At 38.8% G+C, this 16,284-nt stretch overlaps 2 protein-coding genes across 3 annotated transcripts in view; both read right to left on the bottom strand.

The window, feature by feature from the left end:
* Positions 1 to 145: 145 nt before the first annotated feature.
* Positions 146 to 2,091, bottom strand: LOC108878374 (interleukin-1 beta). The gene is made up of 5 exons (XM_018669006.2): positions 1,935 to 2,091; positions 1,525 to 1,754; positions 1,248 to 1,412; positions 897 to 1,030; positions 146 to 757 (listed from the first exon to the last, which is right to left on the bottom strand). Exons 2-5 carry the CDS (start codon positions 1,730 to 1,732, stop codon positions 530 to 532), a joined length of 735 nt encoding a protein of 244 aa, XP_018524522.1. The 5' UTR covers positions 1,733 to 1,754; positions 1,935 to 2,091; the 3' UTR covers positions 146 to 529.
* Positions 2,092 to 7,171: 5,080 nt separating this feature from the next.
* LOC108878373 (metal transporter CNNM4) overlaps positions 7,172 to 16,284 on the bottom strand; it is a 48,741-nt gene continuing 39,628 nt past the window's right edge. For both annotated transcript variants that reach the window (XM_051075021.1, XM_018669005.2), the window contains 2 exons: positions 13,673 to 13,851; positions 7,172 to 13,132 (listed from right to left, as the gene is read on the bottom strand). In XM_051075021.1, coding sequence (XP_050930978.1) covers positions 12,875 to 13,132; positions 13,673 to 13,851 — 437 coding nt within the window. In that variant the 3' untranslated portion in view covers positions 7,172 to 12,874. The remainder of the gene's footprint in view (positions 13,133 to 13,672; positions 13,852 to 16,284) is intronic.

Raw genomic sequence — 16,284 nt, forward strand, 5'->3', positions numbered from 1 at the left:
TCTCTGTGCAAATACAAAACCACCATTTGTAATATTCTGTGTGCACTGGAAATAATAAAGAGTCAGAGGAGAGCTCTAGTTCTAGCTCAATGAACTACAGCTAATATATCATCTAACACATCCTGAGTATATAGAACACAAATCATTCAAATTTTTAAGTTATTAAGCTTTATTTTTAAAAAAATCATTCAAAAATATTGGTAAGCAGTATTACACTTATAAATACATATGTTAAAATGATGCATAAATAGATAAATAAATAAATAAAGTATTAACAGGGTGTCATCTAACACGGTGCCCACAAAACAGCACAATATTGCCACCTTGTGGTAAAGTCTCAATACACTAAGTATTTTACTTTCTGTACTTGGTACATACAGTAAACAGTAGACACTCTGTAAAACTCGATTAAAAAACTCAACTGATTTTGTATAAATTAAATCTGGTTCTGATTATTTTGCACTACTGAAAATGTAGTAGTGAACTACTCTTCTTCAGCGATTATTTAAGATACAAATACAAATACACTTCATGCCTGTGTCAGATGCTGGATGGTGAAGGTTCGGTAGCGACTGGCGCTCTCTGTGCACATTTCCACCGGCTTGTTGTCGCCCTGAGCAGTGCTGATGTACCAGCTGGGATAGCGGGCAGACATGAGGGTGCTGAAGGTCAGCCCAGTGTCACGTCTGTAGAACAGAAATCGCACCAACTCGCTGTCCGTACTGAAATGCGACAGGCTGTCTTTGTCCTTCACCGCCTGAGGTGCGAAAAGATAAAGGTTTGATGAAGGTTTGATCTTCACACTGGACAACATTACTGACTCATATCAAATGTGAATTGATCTATAAACGTGTAGTCTCTCTTTGTCTCTGTGTGAGGTTCATGTGAGATCTTACCTCCAGGTGCAGAGTTGGCTCGTCACCACTCTTGTGGCATGACAGGTAGAGATCTGTGTCTTTGATGCGCAGAGCCACAGGTATGGCCTGGTTGCTGGGTGTAGGGTCAGTGTAGGTCGACATGTTCAGGTGTACTGAGGAGAGAACAGAGGATACAGGTTAATTTTAATGAAAGCTGAAAGACTGTGCAAACAAATGCAAGTGTGAATTAGAAATAAACTATCACCTTTCATCAGCTTCAGTAAAAATATCAAGCCAACAGTTGCAAAGGGAATTAAACATGTTGTCTCTATATTCGAACATCTACCACGACCCATAGATTTTCTAACCATCAGAGTCACATGCAGTTACCTTTGCGGCCTTCGCTGCCTCCCTGCAGCATCACTGCCCAGAGCTCCATGACGTTGTCAGCCCGAATCAAGCTCCTCTTCTGGCTATCGGTCATGGTGCACTCTGCATCCTCTATCCAGTTGAACTCCTCTGTTGGGACAGAGTGGCTCTCGTACACAATGTGCTCTGAGGGAAAGAAGAGAGGCACACCTCGTTAGTCATGCTGTCACCCTGTCATAGAGAGATGATTTCTATGTCATGTTCTAAGGTTGAAATAAATTCTCATCTGTGTAATTACCTTCCACGATGCTCTCCAGCATGATGCTGAGCAGGTGTTCGTCTCTGAACTCGGTGCTCAGCACCGGCTCTGACCCGCCGGCCTTCAGCCTCTCCATGGCGATGATGAGGTTGACCACACGCTTCATTGTCAGTGGGTGATGGACGTATTCCAACTCCAGCCCCTCAGGCATCTTGGGGCTCCACATCTCGCTCACGTTGCATGCCATCTTTTTCTGATTTAAGAAAGATCTGCAGGAAGACAGAATTTTTAGGTTTACCTCTACATTTTTACTAGCTGACACAACTGGAAGCAGAATGCTGAAGAAACTGTCTAGTAACCAGTTCCTCTAAACCAAAGATCCTGTTTAGAATATGCTCCTGTTTAAGATTGTCAAAGACAAAAAGCTATGACAAGAAAAGTCAGTTTACCTGTTGAAGTCAGCAGTCGAAGTTGTATTAGTGTGCTTTGTTAAGCTTGTCAGTTTCTCTGCCTGACTCTGCCGACCTGCAGGGTTTTTATACACCCTTCTCACAGGGAATTTTCCCTTTCAGAAAGGAAGTAGGGCGGTCCTCACTGCTGCAGTGATGAAATACTGTACTTACACTGCTGCTGCCGACGTAGCACAGGTAAACTATGTGATTGTGACACACAGGGAGATGCAGCAAGGTTAAAAAAAAAATGTGACCGTTGGGAGAGAGATGGTTTAGGGAGGGAATAATAAGAAATGGTGTGTACTGTACACCATTTTATGCAGTGATTATTGTGGTTTTAAGAATGTTTTTATGAAGACACAACATTACATTTGAGATAGTCATAAAACACATCATGATATCACATATAATTTTTATTAGTGGTAGTAGTAGGTCAACTATGGACTGAAAAAAAATAATAATCAGCCTACTAACGCATCTAAAGCTCTCTAATTAACTCCCTGTGTCATGTTTGTTTAAAAAACCAAAGATTTTGATAACGTCAGACAAAAATGGCAGAGAAGGGGACAAACTGCAGAGAAAATGGTGAAATATGACATTTGAATCCAGATTGAAAAGAGGCTTTTTTTGTTTCTGGATTTTATTACAAGTAAAAAGTTTTGCAGTTGCCATTGGGGTTTCAATATGTTTTATCAATGTAAAAGAAGCATCCTCCACCCTTTTTCTGATCCTGAATTCACACTGTAAATCATATAAAAATAACAATATTACTGATAATAATATGTATTTATTAGTCATGGATGGTAAAAAGCTGCTTGACCCCTGGGAGATACTAAAGAATACATGTAGCCTTTTGTAAATAGGTCAAAGCTCAAAGATATGACAAACAAAATTTTCATATTTGCTATTTCCTAATCTTTTTAGGATTTTGAGCAGGCCCTTTGGGGTTTTGTGGTTTTTTTAATGTGGAAAAATTCCAGCAGCCATAGTAGACGTAATGGTTGCATCACAGTGGCAACAATAATATTTCCTCACTTCCCTGGCCGTAACGCAGATTCAAACTTCGTCACTCAGAGTTATCTAACTGGATTCAACTTGCTTTGGCTGGGAGTGAATTCACATGGTCTGTAAGGACAAAGGGTGCAGTGATTTATACTGTTTATGATATTGACTAAAAAGAACACAACATTAAACAGGGTATAGATTTTCATCATCATCATCAGAACGATAAGACAAAGGACACCCAAACCATCTTTTGAATATGTTTAAAAGATACTTTACAAGGTGAAGAGGTGTTTCAGATGTGTATGGACTGTACTGAATATTCATATGTAGAGTGTTTTATATGGTTATTGCAGATTAAACTGCAGGAGGAGGAGAGGAAGCTACAGTGGTTCACAAGAATGGAAAACTGGTTGAGGTTTTACCAAAACACAAAGTTGTAGCAAAGTCTTCAAAACAATGCTGGTACTAAACGTTAGCCCCCTACATTAATAACTGCTAACATTCAGCGCATGTGTTATATATAGTTATCAATTATATACTTTCTAAATAGTTGTACTTTTTGTATGAAACTCAGAATATTTGTCAAAGCAAGATGTTTAAATGTTAAAAACTGTCTGTGCTATGGACGTCTAACGTAACGTGATTTCATGGGAACGCTTTTAATTGAGGATATTTCACATGTCCTGTCAACACATTTTTAGCTTTTGGTGTGATATTTAACATGGTTTTGGGCAGGGATAAGTGGTAAGGTGGTAGAGATATGACCAAGCGTAAAATGACATGTGAAAAGCAAAAACATGCGCAGTGATAACACATGAAATGACCTGGGAAACTGGTGCCATTTGGTGATAACAAGCAAGTCCACTCTTTGTCTTTAATTGGAGGGTGTGTGACATGTAGTTGCTCTTCCTTCCTGTGTGATTCACTCTCCATTAATTGCTGCTGACTCATGTTTACTCACTTGACATCGGGGAAGAATTTTCTGCGACTGTTGGAGCAGCACTTTCATATCCCATTAACAGTTATTTTTTTATAAAATAGAGGAAGCGAGGAATTTGAAATGACAGAGTGGAGATACTGAAATTTTAAAATATACAAAAAAAGATTTGTTACCTCTGCTGAAATTCTAAGCTACAGAGAAGTTGCTCCTATTTTATACTCAACAAATATGCATATTGTAAGAACCTTTGAAGGCAAAAAAAGTAATAATTTCCACTGATTAGATCGTTAAGAGTGATTATTTCACACATCTTTAATTTGATCTTTGACTAAATGTGGGAAGGAGCTACCGTCGACTTCACTTTTTGGCAGAATAATGATTCCATACATTATTATTTCTACTTTATTCAAATGATTTAATTCTACTTATTAGTCACTTGTCTTGATGAAAATGCCAAAATATGAGAAAAAGTACCACAGCTGAAAAGGTTCCTCTGCTTTTTTCCAGAGCACATCCTGTTTGACATCAGCTACAAACATCAAGCAAAAATATGTTACATAAAATATATTAAAATGTTTGCTAAACAAATTATTTCATACAGTTTTTAAACTACATTCATCCTTTTAAATGAAATACAATGTTTGTTTGTTTGCTTTTTAACTTTTGTCCTCACAATTTGTTTTTTAAATATGAAACCGTTAGACACTTTCAGGGAGTAATTAATGTATAACTTTATAACTTCAAACGTGATTTAAACAACATTATCATAATTATTTTTAGTATTAGTAGTGCTCATGGCAGAACTGGATCTTTTTGAGAACCAACCCACATTCTGACAGATTTGAAAACCAAACATAACATAATCCACGCTACATATAAGTTGGAAGTAATGTGACAATTTGTTGTTTGGTAGAAGAAGAAGAGCATTACGTAGGGTTGGGGTCATTTCTATCAATAACAAATCATGGCCACCTTAAAAGTCATTACATCTAGCATTTGAAGGTTGCCTGCGTGAACAGATTTCCGAACAGATAAATGGACATAACTAATCATGTTTTCTCAAAAATGGTGGAGAAATTTCCTGTGGCAGCCCCTCCCACAGCCACTGAATCCAGCTTTCAGACCATCACTTTTGTGAAGCCACTGTTCACTGATAAATGCATGATACCTTCAGTCTGATACAAGCCAGACCACATGGATATTTGATTTCGATTTGTGTTACAGTAAAAACTTTGGGATCTTCATGAGAGCTTGATGTGTGGAGGGCGTTGGTTTCTTAATCTTCCACTGAGCCCTCTGGGGGATGTGATTAAATACAATAAGCACAATGTGATGAGAGATGCCCAAATAATAAACCTCGTGATAAAACCGCCCCGACTACTCGCTCCAGTTTAATAGACAAAAGGCAGTTTCATCATATCCTGTAACTCTGTATCTCATTTATTCATCTTTTGTCCCACTCCTTCTTATCTACTGGTTGCTGATATCTTGTCTCACAGACAAAATTAACAATGATGTAGAAAAGACAGGAGTGGCGGCTTCTCACGGTCAAAAAGTTAACCAACTTCCCTTAAACTGCTGAATTTTACTTCCTTGTCTACACCGGCCCCACAGAACTGTAACTGTACCATAAACCTGGCAGCAATAAACAGCGGGCGGATGTTTCATCAGCATGTGCCACTCATGTTACTACATGCAGGATGTAGCAGCAGATAATGTCTGGTTTTACCACCTCGCAGGTGAGTAAAATAGTGTTGTAGTGATACATTACATAACAACTAGGAAGGAGGAAGCAAAAATGTAAATAAATTGAAAATGGTTATATATCTCAAAATTAAGTGTTTAAATATTGTAGATGACACAACATTAAGCTAATTAATAACACCAAAAGTTATTGGGGCCATCAAAACACTGTAAAGCATTCCCAGATAAGTCCAAAATAGAACTGAACACTTAAAAAATGTAATCAAAATGAAGAATAAAATATTTCAACCTCAAATCAATTAGTAAAAATAGGTTTAATTTTTTTTTTCCTGTTTACCTTCAATCAGTCACTAAATTCAAATTTAATTAATTTCATACTTTTGTCTTTCACTTACTTTACACCAAGCTGCATGTGGCATTTTCCACAATATATTTACACAAACAATACATTCTGGCAGTTTTATTTGTTGAAGTACCTATGCAGCAGAGCGTCTCCGGAGCGTGTAGAGGCAAAGATCCCAACAATGATCAAGACAATGCGCCGGACGTCCTTCATCAGACGCAGAACGGTGCAGTACAACTCGGCGTTGACGGTCCAACCACCCCGGTCTCTGGCTCGCAGCTGTAAAACTAACCCTCCTGACCGGTAATGATCCTCAACACGAAGGTTGTGACTTCCCGGGCCTGTTGACCGGAGACACCTCGTAGACTTCCGGCGCTGCTTCCGGGTGGTAACAAATGTGCGTTGATCGTCTGACGTAACGTGGAATTCTGAGTCAGGAAAGTTATCGCTCGCACCTTTCGAATGTTCGTCACCATGCCAACAGGACCAGTCTCACAACTTTTTAAATGTCTGAAATAAGGTCTCTGGTTTTAATACAAGCTCGAGACATTTTCACATTTTATTCTACAGCATACGGCAGAAAATACCCCCTTGTGATTTTAGCTTTTATGTGTCTTATAAAAGCAGATGCTAACAAATGGCTAAATGAGACAACAGAGATTGTTATGAAACCACATGCGAAACCTGATCTACTCACCAGTCCACCTTTACGGCCTTGTTTGGTTTATACTCATGTTCTCTCAAACTATAACTTTCTAAGGAAGAAAGGCTTTTGTTTTGTACAAGTTGGATGCTTGGTGGTGGAGGCGTTAACATCATGAGACTGTGGTGTAGTTTGTTTATAGCGTAACATTAGCTTACGCTTCAAGGCTTCAATTAGGCTTCAAGCATTATAACAGTTGTGCTCATTTGTGAAGGTTATTTTGCTGAACAACACGGGTAGGTATGACAAATTTTTGTTTAGCACAGAGTTTATTTTCTGCAATTATCAAAAACGCTATGAAAAACGGAGGGAACCAGGGCAATGCTATCTTCCAGACTGGCCTACAAAAATACATCATCCCTGCACGACTCTATTTATATATTTATGTACAGAGGTGTCCAAAGGTCTCAGGACACATATGTATCTGCCCATTATTAAACAACAAGTGCCACTGTCTTTTAATTTTTATGTCTCAGAACCTCCTGGGTGAAGGTGGAATTAAGAAAAGTCCTCAGAAGAAATCAGGACAATCACAAACATCCATAGAGAAATATATCTCAGGTTTATTAATAACTTTCTTCATCTTCAAAACTCATTAAGACAGAAATTATAAAACAGTATTTACACCTTGTTTCTCTGTTGTTGTTTGTTTTTTTAAGTTAAAGCATGCCAGAGAGAATGAAGGACAATTGGTTTATATTTCCCCCAAACACCAGTCGCTCCATTCGCTCTGTTCCCAAATTGAATTTATGACAAATAAAAAAAAGATTGTTGCTTACCACAATTACAGACAGTATTTCTGAGGTAAAAAAAAATAATAACAAGACTTGATTCACAAGTATTCACTCACACATATACACACACACATAATGAACCCGAACCCAGTACAACAATTTAAAGCAGGTGGTGGTGGTGGGGAAACTCCAACATGTACACAGGCATAAACAAAAACTACACATTTGAACATTTGAACAATCTCAGCCATAAAAATCAAGAAAATGAACAAAAATAGTCTGTTGAAATGGGAGTGTGTGTGTGTGTGTTTGTCAAAAATTATTCAGGAATGAACTTTTTAAAAATCCAGTACAGTCATTAAAAGATGAAGGTAAAGGCAACAGAACGGTGAGACAAGAAGTTCCTTAAGCTTTTTTTTTTTAATCATTTGTTTGTTTCTGTACAGAGGTGATAGTGAAATTAAATAAATACACTGTCATATTAAGCAGATGGTGATGAAATGATTATGAAATCTGGGTCAGTAACAGCATTGCGACAGTTACTCAGCCGGCAACTTTGGCAAATTTGTGGCCTTTGTGGCTTGCATTCTTAATAACAGGAAGAGTCTGGGCTGTTTTAATCTTCTGAACTCAATGATTGGCTCTTGGATAGATGACACAGACAGAGACATTTTCTAAGAATCAGAGGAATTCTCATAAGTTGTTTGCAGAAGTGTTAAACATCAGTGGGTGAAACACATGTAGGTTTCAAAATAAAGCTATTTTCGTCACTTACTACGAGCTTTTACTCTCGGGGATTATGCTTTTAATAGTCTCTCTAAAAACATGTTGCTGGTGTTTTCTGATAAAGGGCCTGAACTGGATAGAAAATTTGAACAAAACAATGACATTATATCCCATTATTGCTGTGCAGTCCTACCCCCATGTGACCTCAGCTCTCTATACATTCCTGTGATTGTCTTCGTTCTTATTCTTAGTTCTTTCAATAAACCTGAGAGGAAAAGTAAAAACATTTTATCAGCAGTATCTTTAAAGGTATTTTCATGAGCTCACAGGTGCCTGCAGTTTTCCCAAAATTACACAATGTTTCCCTGGGGTGAAACCAAAGTTGAAATCTGATACTTAGCCACAGGCTCCATTTGCTACTGAGTGGAAATGCTGGATTTAAACTTGGGTTTGGTCCCAGGTTAATGTTTTATTATTTGAGGGAGACCATAAAAATATGTTTTAGGAAGAAATCTGCGGGTGAAAAAAAAGGTTTTAACTTTTCCACCAATTTAACTGTTGCGTTGGGTTGTGACCAAATGATGGATTAGCATAAGGAAGACTGAGGTCTCAAATGTGGTTAGCCATTAGCATGTGGTCAAAGTTTCATGGATGCTGTTTTTTGAGCTTCAGCATCCAGGTCAGCAGATACCCATTTACTTCATGGTCATGTGAATTTGGACATTAAATCCCAGAAAAATGCTATGTTTCAAAATTAAGAACACCCTGAGTTGTGGCAACTTTTTGGCTCAATACATCGGCTAAATTCAAACTAGCTAGTTAGCTAGCCTCCTGAGTAATTTGTTGCTGAAAACCTGTCAATACTCTGAGCATTAGCTGACTGTTCAGAATTAGATTTTATTAAGTTTTTGTTTGTCATTAAATGAACCACACATAAAACGCAAACATTATTAGATCACAACATCTCAAACTTGCCTAACAATCATGAATACCAATCAAAAGCAGCAGATTTTCTTCTTAGCTAGTTGCTAACTTTGGCTCACCCACTGAGATTTAACTCTGCTGATAATTATACAAAAAATCCAGTCTGCTGTGATTTCAGATGTCATGAAATTGGAATTAAGTTGGAGTAATTATTAACATTTTCCAGTTTTTAAAAAAAATTGAAAAAAAAGAATTGTACCGCCACGTACCGAAGGATCAGGTAAACTGACTCAGACTGAAGTGTTTTTAAGGCAGTGTGAGGCACACCGTGTTGCACCGCGTTGAGAAACAAGCTCTCACAGCCTCTGTTAACGACCTTTAACCTTTTGGGGGTTAAAAGAAGCTGACCACGACTTGAATAAGCTGGATGTAAAAGACAAACTGACAAAGTTCAGCTCAAATAATTGCAACTTGAGGAAAAATTATTGGCATACCGTTGAAAGGACAAAAGACCTACGACACATCAGCCCCACAACACAACACATCAAGCAAATGTCTAAATGTCGATTATCACCAATTGTGTCTTTGGCAGAAAGTTGTCTCATACTCAAAACACGTGATATAAAGATGCAATTAAAGATTTCTATGTGCCTCTGCAAAAATATATCAACTATCCCTGCTACTTCAGGACACCAGGTACCTTCTTCAAATGCTATTTATGTGTTAATTTGACAAGAAAACTCTTCGGCTACAGTTTTACGTTAATGGCAATTTGAAAACACAATGTATATTTCCATTTAGTTGTATCATCAGATTAGCATGAAATTTACTCACTCAAAAGTACAGTTGGTTCATTTTACTTTTTCCCCGCAAAGACTTGTAATGAATACACTTTCCCAAGAAAGAAAATGAGATGACTCAAACATCCAAAAAAACTATTCCAATTAATCCAACAACAGAAATGAAACAATCATTTTTGTCACACCCTTTGTTTCAGATTCATACTGACAAAGTAGAAGTGCTTGATAATTCCTGTTTTAGGACAGAAGGAGTGCTTGTGTTGGTTGAAGAAGACAAATGATAAGCTGAACCAGATTTGTGTGTGTGTGTGTGTGTGTGTGAGTGTGTACAACCAAAACAGTGCTTCAGTAGTTTTACTTTCACAAAATTTCACAGTGTTCGTTCATTGACAGAAGCTGAATTAAATGATTAGGAAACATGTTTGAATCTGATGTTGTTGATCTCATAAAGCAGCAACATTACAGAAAAAATCCACCTTTACTAACTCTTCCATTTGTGACGATCTGTCTTTTTGAGATGCTTGTTTTAATTAAACTGTTTTCAGTGTACCCATTTCCCTTCAGCGTGTGTTGTCTACTCCTTCTCCTGATGTCCTACGTTTCCCAAAATCCCCTTGCACAACATTTAAAGAGCAGATGAGAGCTCGTTGGATTCACCTGTGATTCATGTTTTTTGAGCGGCGATGCTGACAGCAGAGCAGCGAAGATGAGAGACTAAAATGAAAAGTTTTGTGAGGCTGCATTGCATTCTGGTATATGTAGTAGTTAGTGTATAAATCAGTCATGTCGCAAAAATAAGAAGACACGAGTGATGATGATTTTAAAAACAAAAACCTGATGTATCATTTACTTTTTCATGTTGTAAATCACAAAAAAACATCTATTAAACACCACTGTGGTTCTCCTATAAATCAGACAAAAAATATCCATTAAAAGACACAACATTTTAGAGTTTTGGGATAGATTTCTCCTTTAAAACCTCCTCAGAATGTACAGTAAGATATGCCTGGAGTGTGTGCAGTTCTCTGAAAAACATGCTTTGTGATAACTGTAATATACAACGATTTGTTTGCAATGAAAGTGACAAACGTTGCTTGATGCCAGGTTTGAGCGGAGTGTTTGGCTACAGAAATACAAACAACAATACATGTTTAAGTTGCTGTGACTGAGTGACCCCTTCTCCCAGATCTGATTTTAAAAAAAAAAACAAAAAAACCAAACATAACCACTGATGCAAAGGTACATTAAACATGTAAAATCTCATAATGAGGAAAATAAAATTCATATTTCTTGCCCCCCTTTCATCGACAAAAATATATACACACACACACATTAAACTGAATAAATAAAGTCTCCGATTTCTTATAGTATTTTCTAGTCAGGAGGTGATCAAGCTTCCCTCTTTTGGTTTCTGTTCCCACCGAGTCTGGTGATGGCCATTTTGGTCAAATACACACACACAAAAACACACACACACACTTGCACAGTACAAATCAGCCAACCTCTCTTATAAAGTATCAAAGAACTCACACTGAAGTCTCCGAGCTCTAAAACATCTTCACCTCTGTTAAAAAAAAAAGACGATTCCCTTCCTCTGAAACTGTCTGCTGCGTCTTTTCAGATTCAGTTGTTGAGGCACAGGGGAGAAAAAAACCTCACGAGATGGGGGCTGTTTGAGAGCAGGGCTGCCTCGGTTAACGTACCCTACACATTTAATTTAACACATTCATCAGAATCATATTGATTGTCTTTAATCACGATACAGACTGGCTGTCTATCGGCGCTGAATCTCTTTAACAACTCTGGGATAAAGGCTCTGGGCTACTTTCTGCTTCTATCCAGGAAACAAGGAAAAATTTTATCTGTACATGTATATATATATATATATATATATATATATATATATATATATATATATATATATGTAGAGAGAGAGAGAGAGATGGGTGACAAATTAAAGGAAAAACCAACATAAAGTGTCTTTGTAAGGTGCTTCAGTGCACCTCAAGTCTCTGAACTCTGGTCTTTCAAAAGATATTCCCTCGTTTGGTGTTTTGACGATGGCAGTCATAAATCTTTATTGTCGAGTCATGTTGGGATCTGGTAACTGTGATTCATACCATTTTTATACTGATTATCTGCTGAATTCTTTTTTAAGTTTTTTTTTTCCTTTAATTTGTCAAAGGTCTGTGTGTATAAAACCACCCCAAACCCTCCCCTTCCCCCTGCCAAAAAAAGAAAAAGAATGAGTCAGTAGGAGTCTTGTGTGTCCGTCTCACACAGAATTTATCAATAAATATCTCACTATAAATTTCTACGGAACATATATTACTTTGTTTGCTGACATGCTCGGGTCGTCTTTGTCTTCTAGCTGTATGGATGGGGGTGGAGGAGGGGTGGGGGGTACAGGGTGCTACACATGCTGCGGTGGGGTTGGTTTGCAGCTTTCGATGGCGCTTGCATGTATGTGGTGGTGGGTGGAGGGGTCGGAGTCTCCCTGAGTCTCTGATTAGGGGACAGTGAAGTGGAAGCAACACACACACACACTTAAAAACACACCACCACACACACACACACACACACACACAGGAGGAGGAAACTTGCGAAATCGGCAAGGCCTCTGAACGCCGATTAGGTTGAAGGGGCGAGGGAGGGAGGAACTTCCTGGTCCAGACGAGCAGGTCCTCCAGATCTTTGTCCTCAGTTAATACGTGGGAGCATGTGTGTGCACACACACACATACACACACATACATGCAGATATTCCTTGCTTTCAACCAGCTAGCTTTGTGTTTGTGGTCAGTCTATTTACGATGGCAAAGTGGATGAGGCAAGTTCCCACAATACACTTTGGTATGTCTGCGTGTATGTGTGTTTTGATTAACGCGCACATGGCTTGTCTCTTTGGGCCTGGCATGTGTCTGCATGCCCATTCACTCACACAAACACACACAGACACACACACACTCCTCCCCTCCCCATCATACATCCGAGCGTAGTAGTGCATGCGTGCAAACGTAGGCGTATGGAGGATTTGAAGGTAGGAGGGTGGGTGGGGGTCAGATGCTGTTTTCCAGCTGGCTGTGGTGGTTGGCTGTGTGCGGCGAGTTCTGCTCGTTGAGGAGGAGGAGCGTCGTCTCGTCCGGCCCGTTCTCCGTCGGGGTGGAGTCCGCGCCCAGGTCCGTGATGGTGGTGTTGGCGGTGGCGGGGGGAGTGGTCTGATCCAGACGGGCCGTGTTGTGGCCGCTCTCCGGGGACTGAGGCGTGCTGTCCAGACGAGACGCCATCAGGCCGTTCTGGTACTGAGCCCGCGTGATCTGAAGGAGAGAGAGGGGGAAGTGAGACAGAGCTGGCGACTGACGCTTGTTTTCTTTGTGGGTTAAGGGGAATTTAACTTTGAATCTGCAAGAGAGTGGTGCAGGAATGAGTCCTAAAAACAGGACGCAAGTTAGCATTTTAGCACTCATGGTTTTGTCATCCCAAACCCAGTGAGTTTTTGATTAAATGAAATAAGGTCTGTGGTTTTAAAACAAGCTCAAGACAGTAACATTTTATTCTCTGACATGAATAAATGTCTGCATCACCCTATAACAAATTTTTTGGTCAATTGGAGGCAGCAGAAACAAGCTGTGAACACAAAATTCACAAATCATCACCTTTTAGGTTGATACAGTGACCAAACCGTTGTTTAATTACACAGGCAGTCATTATGGAGCAACATTATCATTCATTTGGAGTTGTGTTTGTACCCCTGTTGCAAACGTATGTCCAATATTCACTCACTTCAACTTTTTTCCCAATTAACGGGCAGTTTAAAAATCAAGCGACGAAAGGGAAATGTGTGGATATCAACCAACCTTGACAAACTGCAGGTCAGAGAGGGCTCGGACGTAGAAGTCGGGTATGTACTGCTGCAAGGGGATGCTGTTGTTGAGCTGGCTGTTGCTGCCACTGACGGAGAGAGACTCGGTCCGGTCCGCTCCGCTCAGAGACGCCGTTCGGTTCAACCCGCTGAGGTGCGATGGCGAACGAAATTCTGCACACACACACACACACACACACAGAAAAGGTTATCAACAGCAGTTAAAAGACAGAGGTGTGCGATGAAGCTCTAACAGGACGTCCTGCACATGTTCATAAAAAAAATCCTAGTCAAAGCTGCGTCGTGGATTTAACTCTGCTCTTTCAAAGTGACTCAATGAAATAACGGCTGTATGATGCAACCACAGATCAATGCAGGTCCAAATGCAGGTTAATAATGAATGAATACGATTAATTAGTGACACACAGATTATAAATAATGCACAAAATAACAAACCTGCTCTCACGGCAGTTCATGTCCGTGTGCACGTGGAATAGGGATGGGCGTAATTAATCGATGTTTTAATTTAATTGATATGTTCGTAGTAACGAGGTTGTGTAGTGTTTCTTGAGGCAATAGAATGATTTCCACTACGTGGCAGCGACCAGCAGGGGGCGCAATTAAGATTTAACAGCGTATGGGACCGTTTCAAGCGAAAAGAAAAATAATTGTAAACGTTGCAACGCTGTGTACCACTAGAACAACATACACCTGACCTTCTTTCGTAGCCTATTTTCTGCCATAGCCATTTTCAGTATGAAAAATAACAATTAATCGATAATGGCTTGTTAATTTTCCCGATGACCGAGCAAGGAAATTTCTCCAAATGCTCATTCCTAACATTATTTTTCATCACAATGAGTACAACTCATATTTCAAGGTAGGTTGAGATGGATCACAGGAGAGACCAGGGTTCACATTCAGCAACAAAAGTATTTTGATCAAGTTTAGTAAAAGATTGTGCTTTTGGTTAATTTTAAATAAACGCATTGGGTCTTTTTATGTACTTAACCAGACCACAATCTTTCACAAACCTTAACCAAGCACTGTCACGAAAAGAAATGGACAATTCCTGTCCATGCAGGCTAAATCAATTGATACTTTAAATGTCACAATATATTTGATGCAAGAACTGCAAGTTGTGCTGCCTGTCACCAAAAACAAAAGGTAAATTCTTGCCCATGTGCACAAAATCAATAGAGACATGGACACAAACTGCTGTGAGAGCTGATGGAAACAACAACAGTAACATGTAGACAAACGTTAAATTAAATCTGTGAGAGCAAGAGAGAAAGAGGCAGCTAAAAAAAAGAAGTTACGTTCAGTTATATCATCCACTCAAGGCACATAACTACTTCTACACACCTTTTCTTGCACGACAGACAGTGACTCACAAAAATTTCCAAACAAGCGTTGACTCATTTGTTTTTCAAGGATGTTTTACATCAGCCGGGCTTGTAATTCACTCAATCACATCATTTACAATTTTGAAAGTACATTGACTGTTGAGCAGTGCAGGATGCAAACTAAACTACAGTTCATTAACAGAGGTGGAAATAATAATCACTATTTTGACTGAGAGAAAACATGGAGAATAAACTGTCAAAAACTTTAACCCTTTAAGTGTTTGTTAATTTATTTGTCAACAACAACAGCTCCTCCTGTTCAGTGGTAGATGATATTGTAATAATATCAAATGTGTCTTCACAGAAGTCAGAATTGTTGACATATATCTAATCATCAATCCTTGTTCAGTGCCAATAACTGCTAAATGGGAGATGAGCATTTAATGGCAAATAAAGGATTAAAATAAATACTCTAATCCCTCAAAAATAATCTTATTTCATTCACCGTGAGGCAGGTTGGTTTAGTTCATCTCTCCCTTGACCCACATTTGCAAGTGAAAACATGCACAAAGAGACGAACAGACGTACCCACAGGACACTAGTATTACGTGGAAATCTCCAGACAGCTAGTCATATGGAATGTTACATGAATATAAATGAGCAGTACAATATCTGTACTGACAGATTAGACTTTTGTCTAATTTTCAAAAAGAATACCCAGTTGTTAAAATGATCCAGGTATAAGTTGAGGCCTTTTTAAATTGCGAATTAGTTTCTTGCTTGAGTCATAAACTGTGTGATTTTTAAAAAGCCCAAGCTGATGTGTTTAAATTACACATTTTGTTTGATATGAAACATGGAAAAGCAAAAAATCTGGGTTCACATTTGGGCCAAAAATATGTTTGTTCCCTGCACAACACAGACAACACATCAGGACGCACAATAACACACTCAGACAACACATTAGCAGGACGACACACACAGACGTTCAGTTCAAAGTTGAATAAACATAAGCATGTTTTGACACATGTTCAGTCGACACAGACAGTGTGCATACAGACATATTTTTGGCACAAGTGAAACCCCACACAAAACCCTCCAATTTAAAAAGCCAGTAAAGCAAATGTGCTTTGATTGTATTAATCAATAATCTAAGGAGTTGACTTCTTAGTTATTTTCCACCTCTGCTACAACATACTGAAACCACGATGACTAACATTCATGTGCCTCATCCAGTTCACAGTATAGTTTCTATTGTAGC

This window comes from Lates calcarifer, linkage group LG13 (genome assembly GCF_001640805.2).
Source record: "Lates calcarifer isolate ASB-BC8 linkage group LG13, TLL_Latcal_v3, whole genome shotgun sequence".
Taxonomy (NCBI): domain Eukaryota; kingdom Metazoa; phylum Chordata; class Actinopteri; family Centropomidae; genus Lates; species Lates calcarifer.

What these genes read in the sequence shown, in the direction of transcription:
- LOC108878374 (XM_018669006.2), bottom strand. Translation starts at nt 1,732, where the DNA reads ATGGCATGCAACGTGAGCGAGATGTGGAGCCCCAAGATGCCTGAGGGG. An exon ending in GCTGGAGAGCATCGTGGAAG is followed by an intron (nt 1,413 to 1,524) that starts GTAATTACACAG and finishes TCTTTCCCTCAG; the next exon opens with AGCACATTGTGTACGAGAGC. An exon ending in AGCCAACTCTGCACCTGGAG is followed by an intron (nt 758 to 896) that starts GTAAGATCTCAC and finishes TTCGCACCTCAG; the next exon opens with GCGGTGAAGGACAAAGACAG.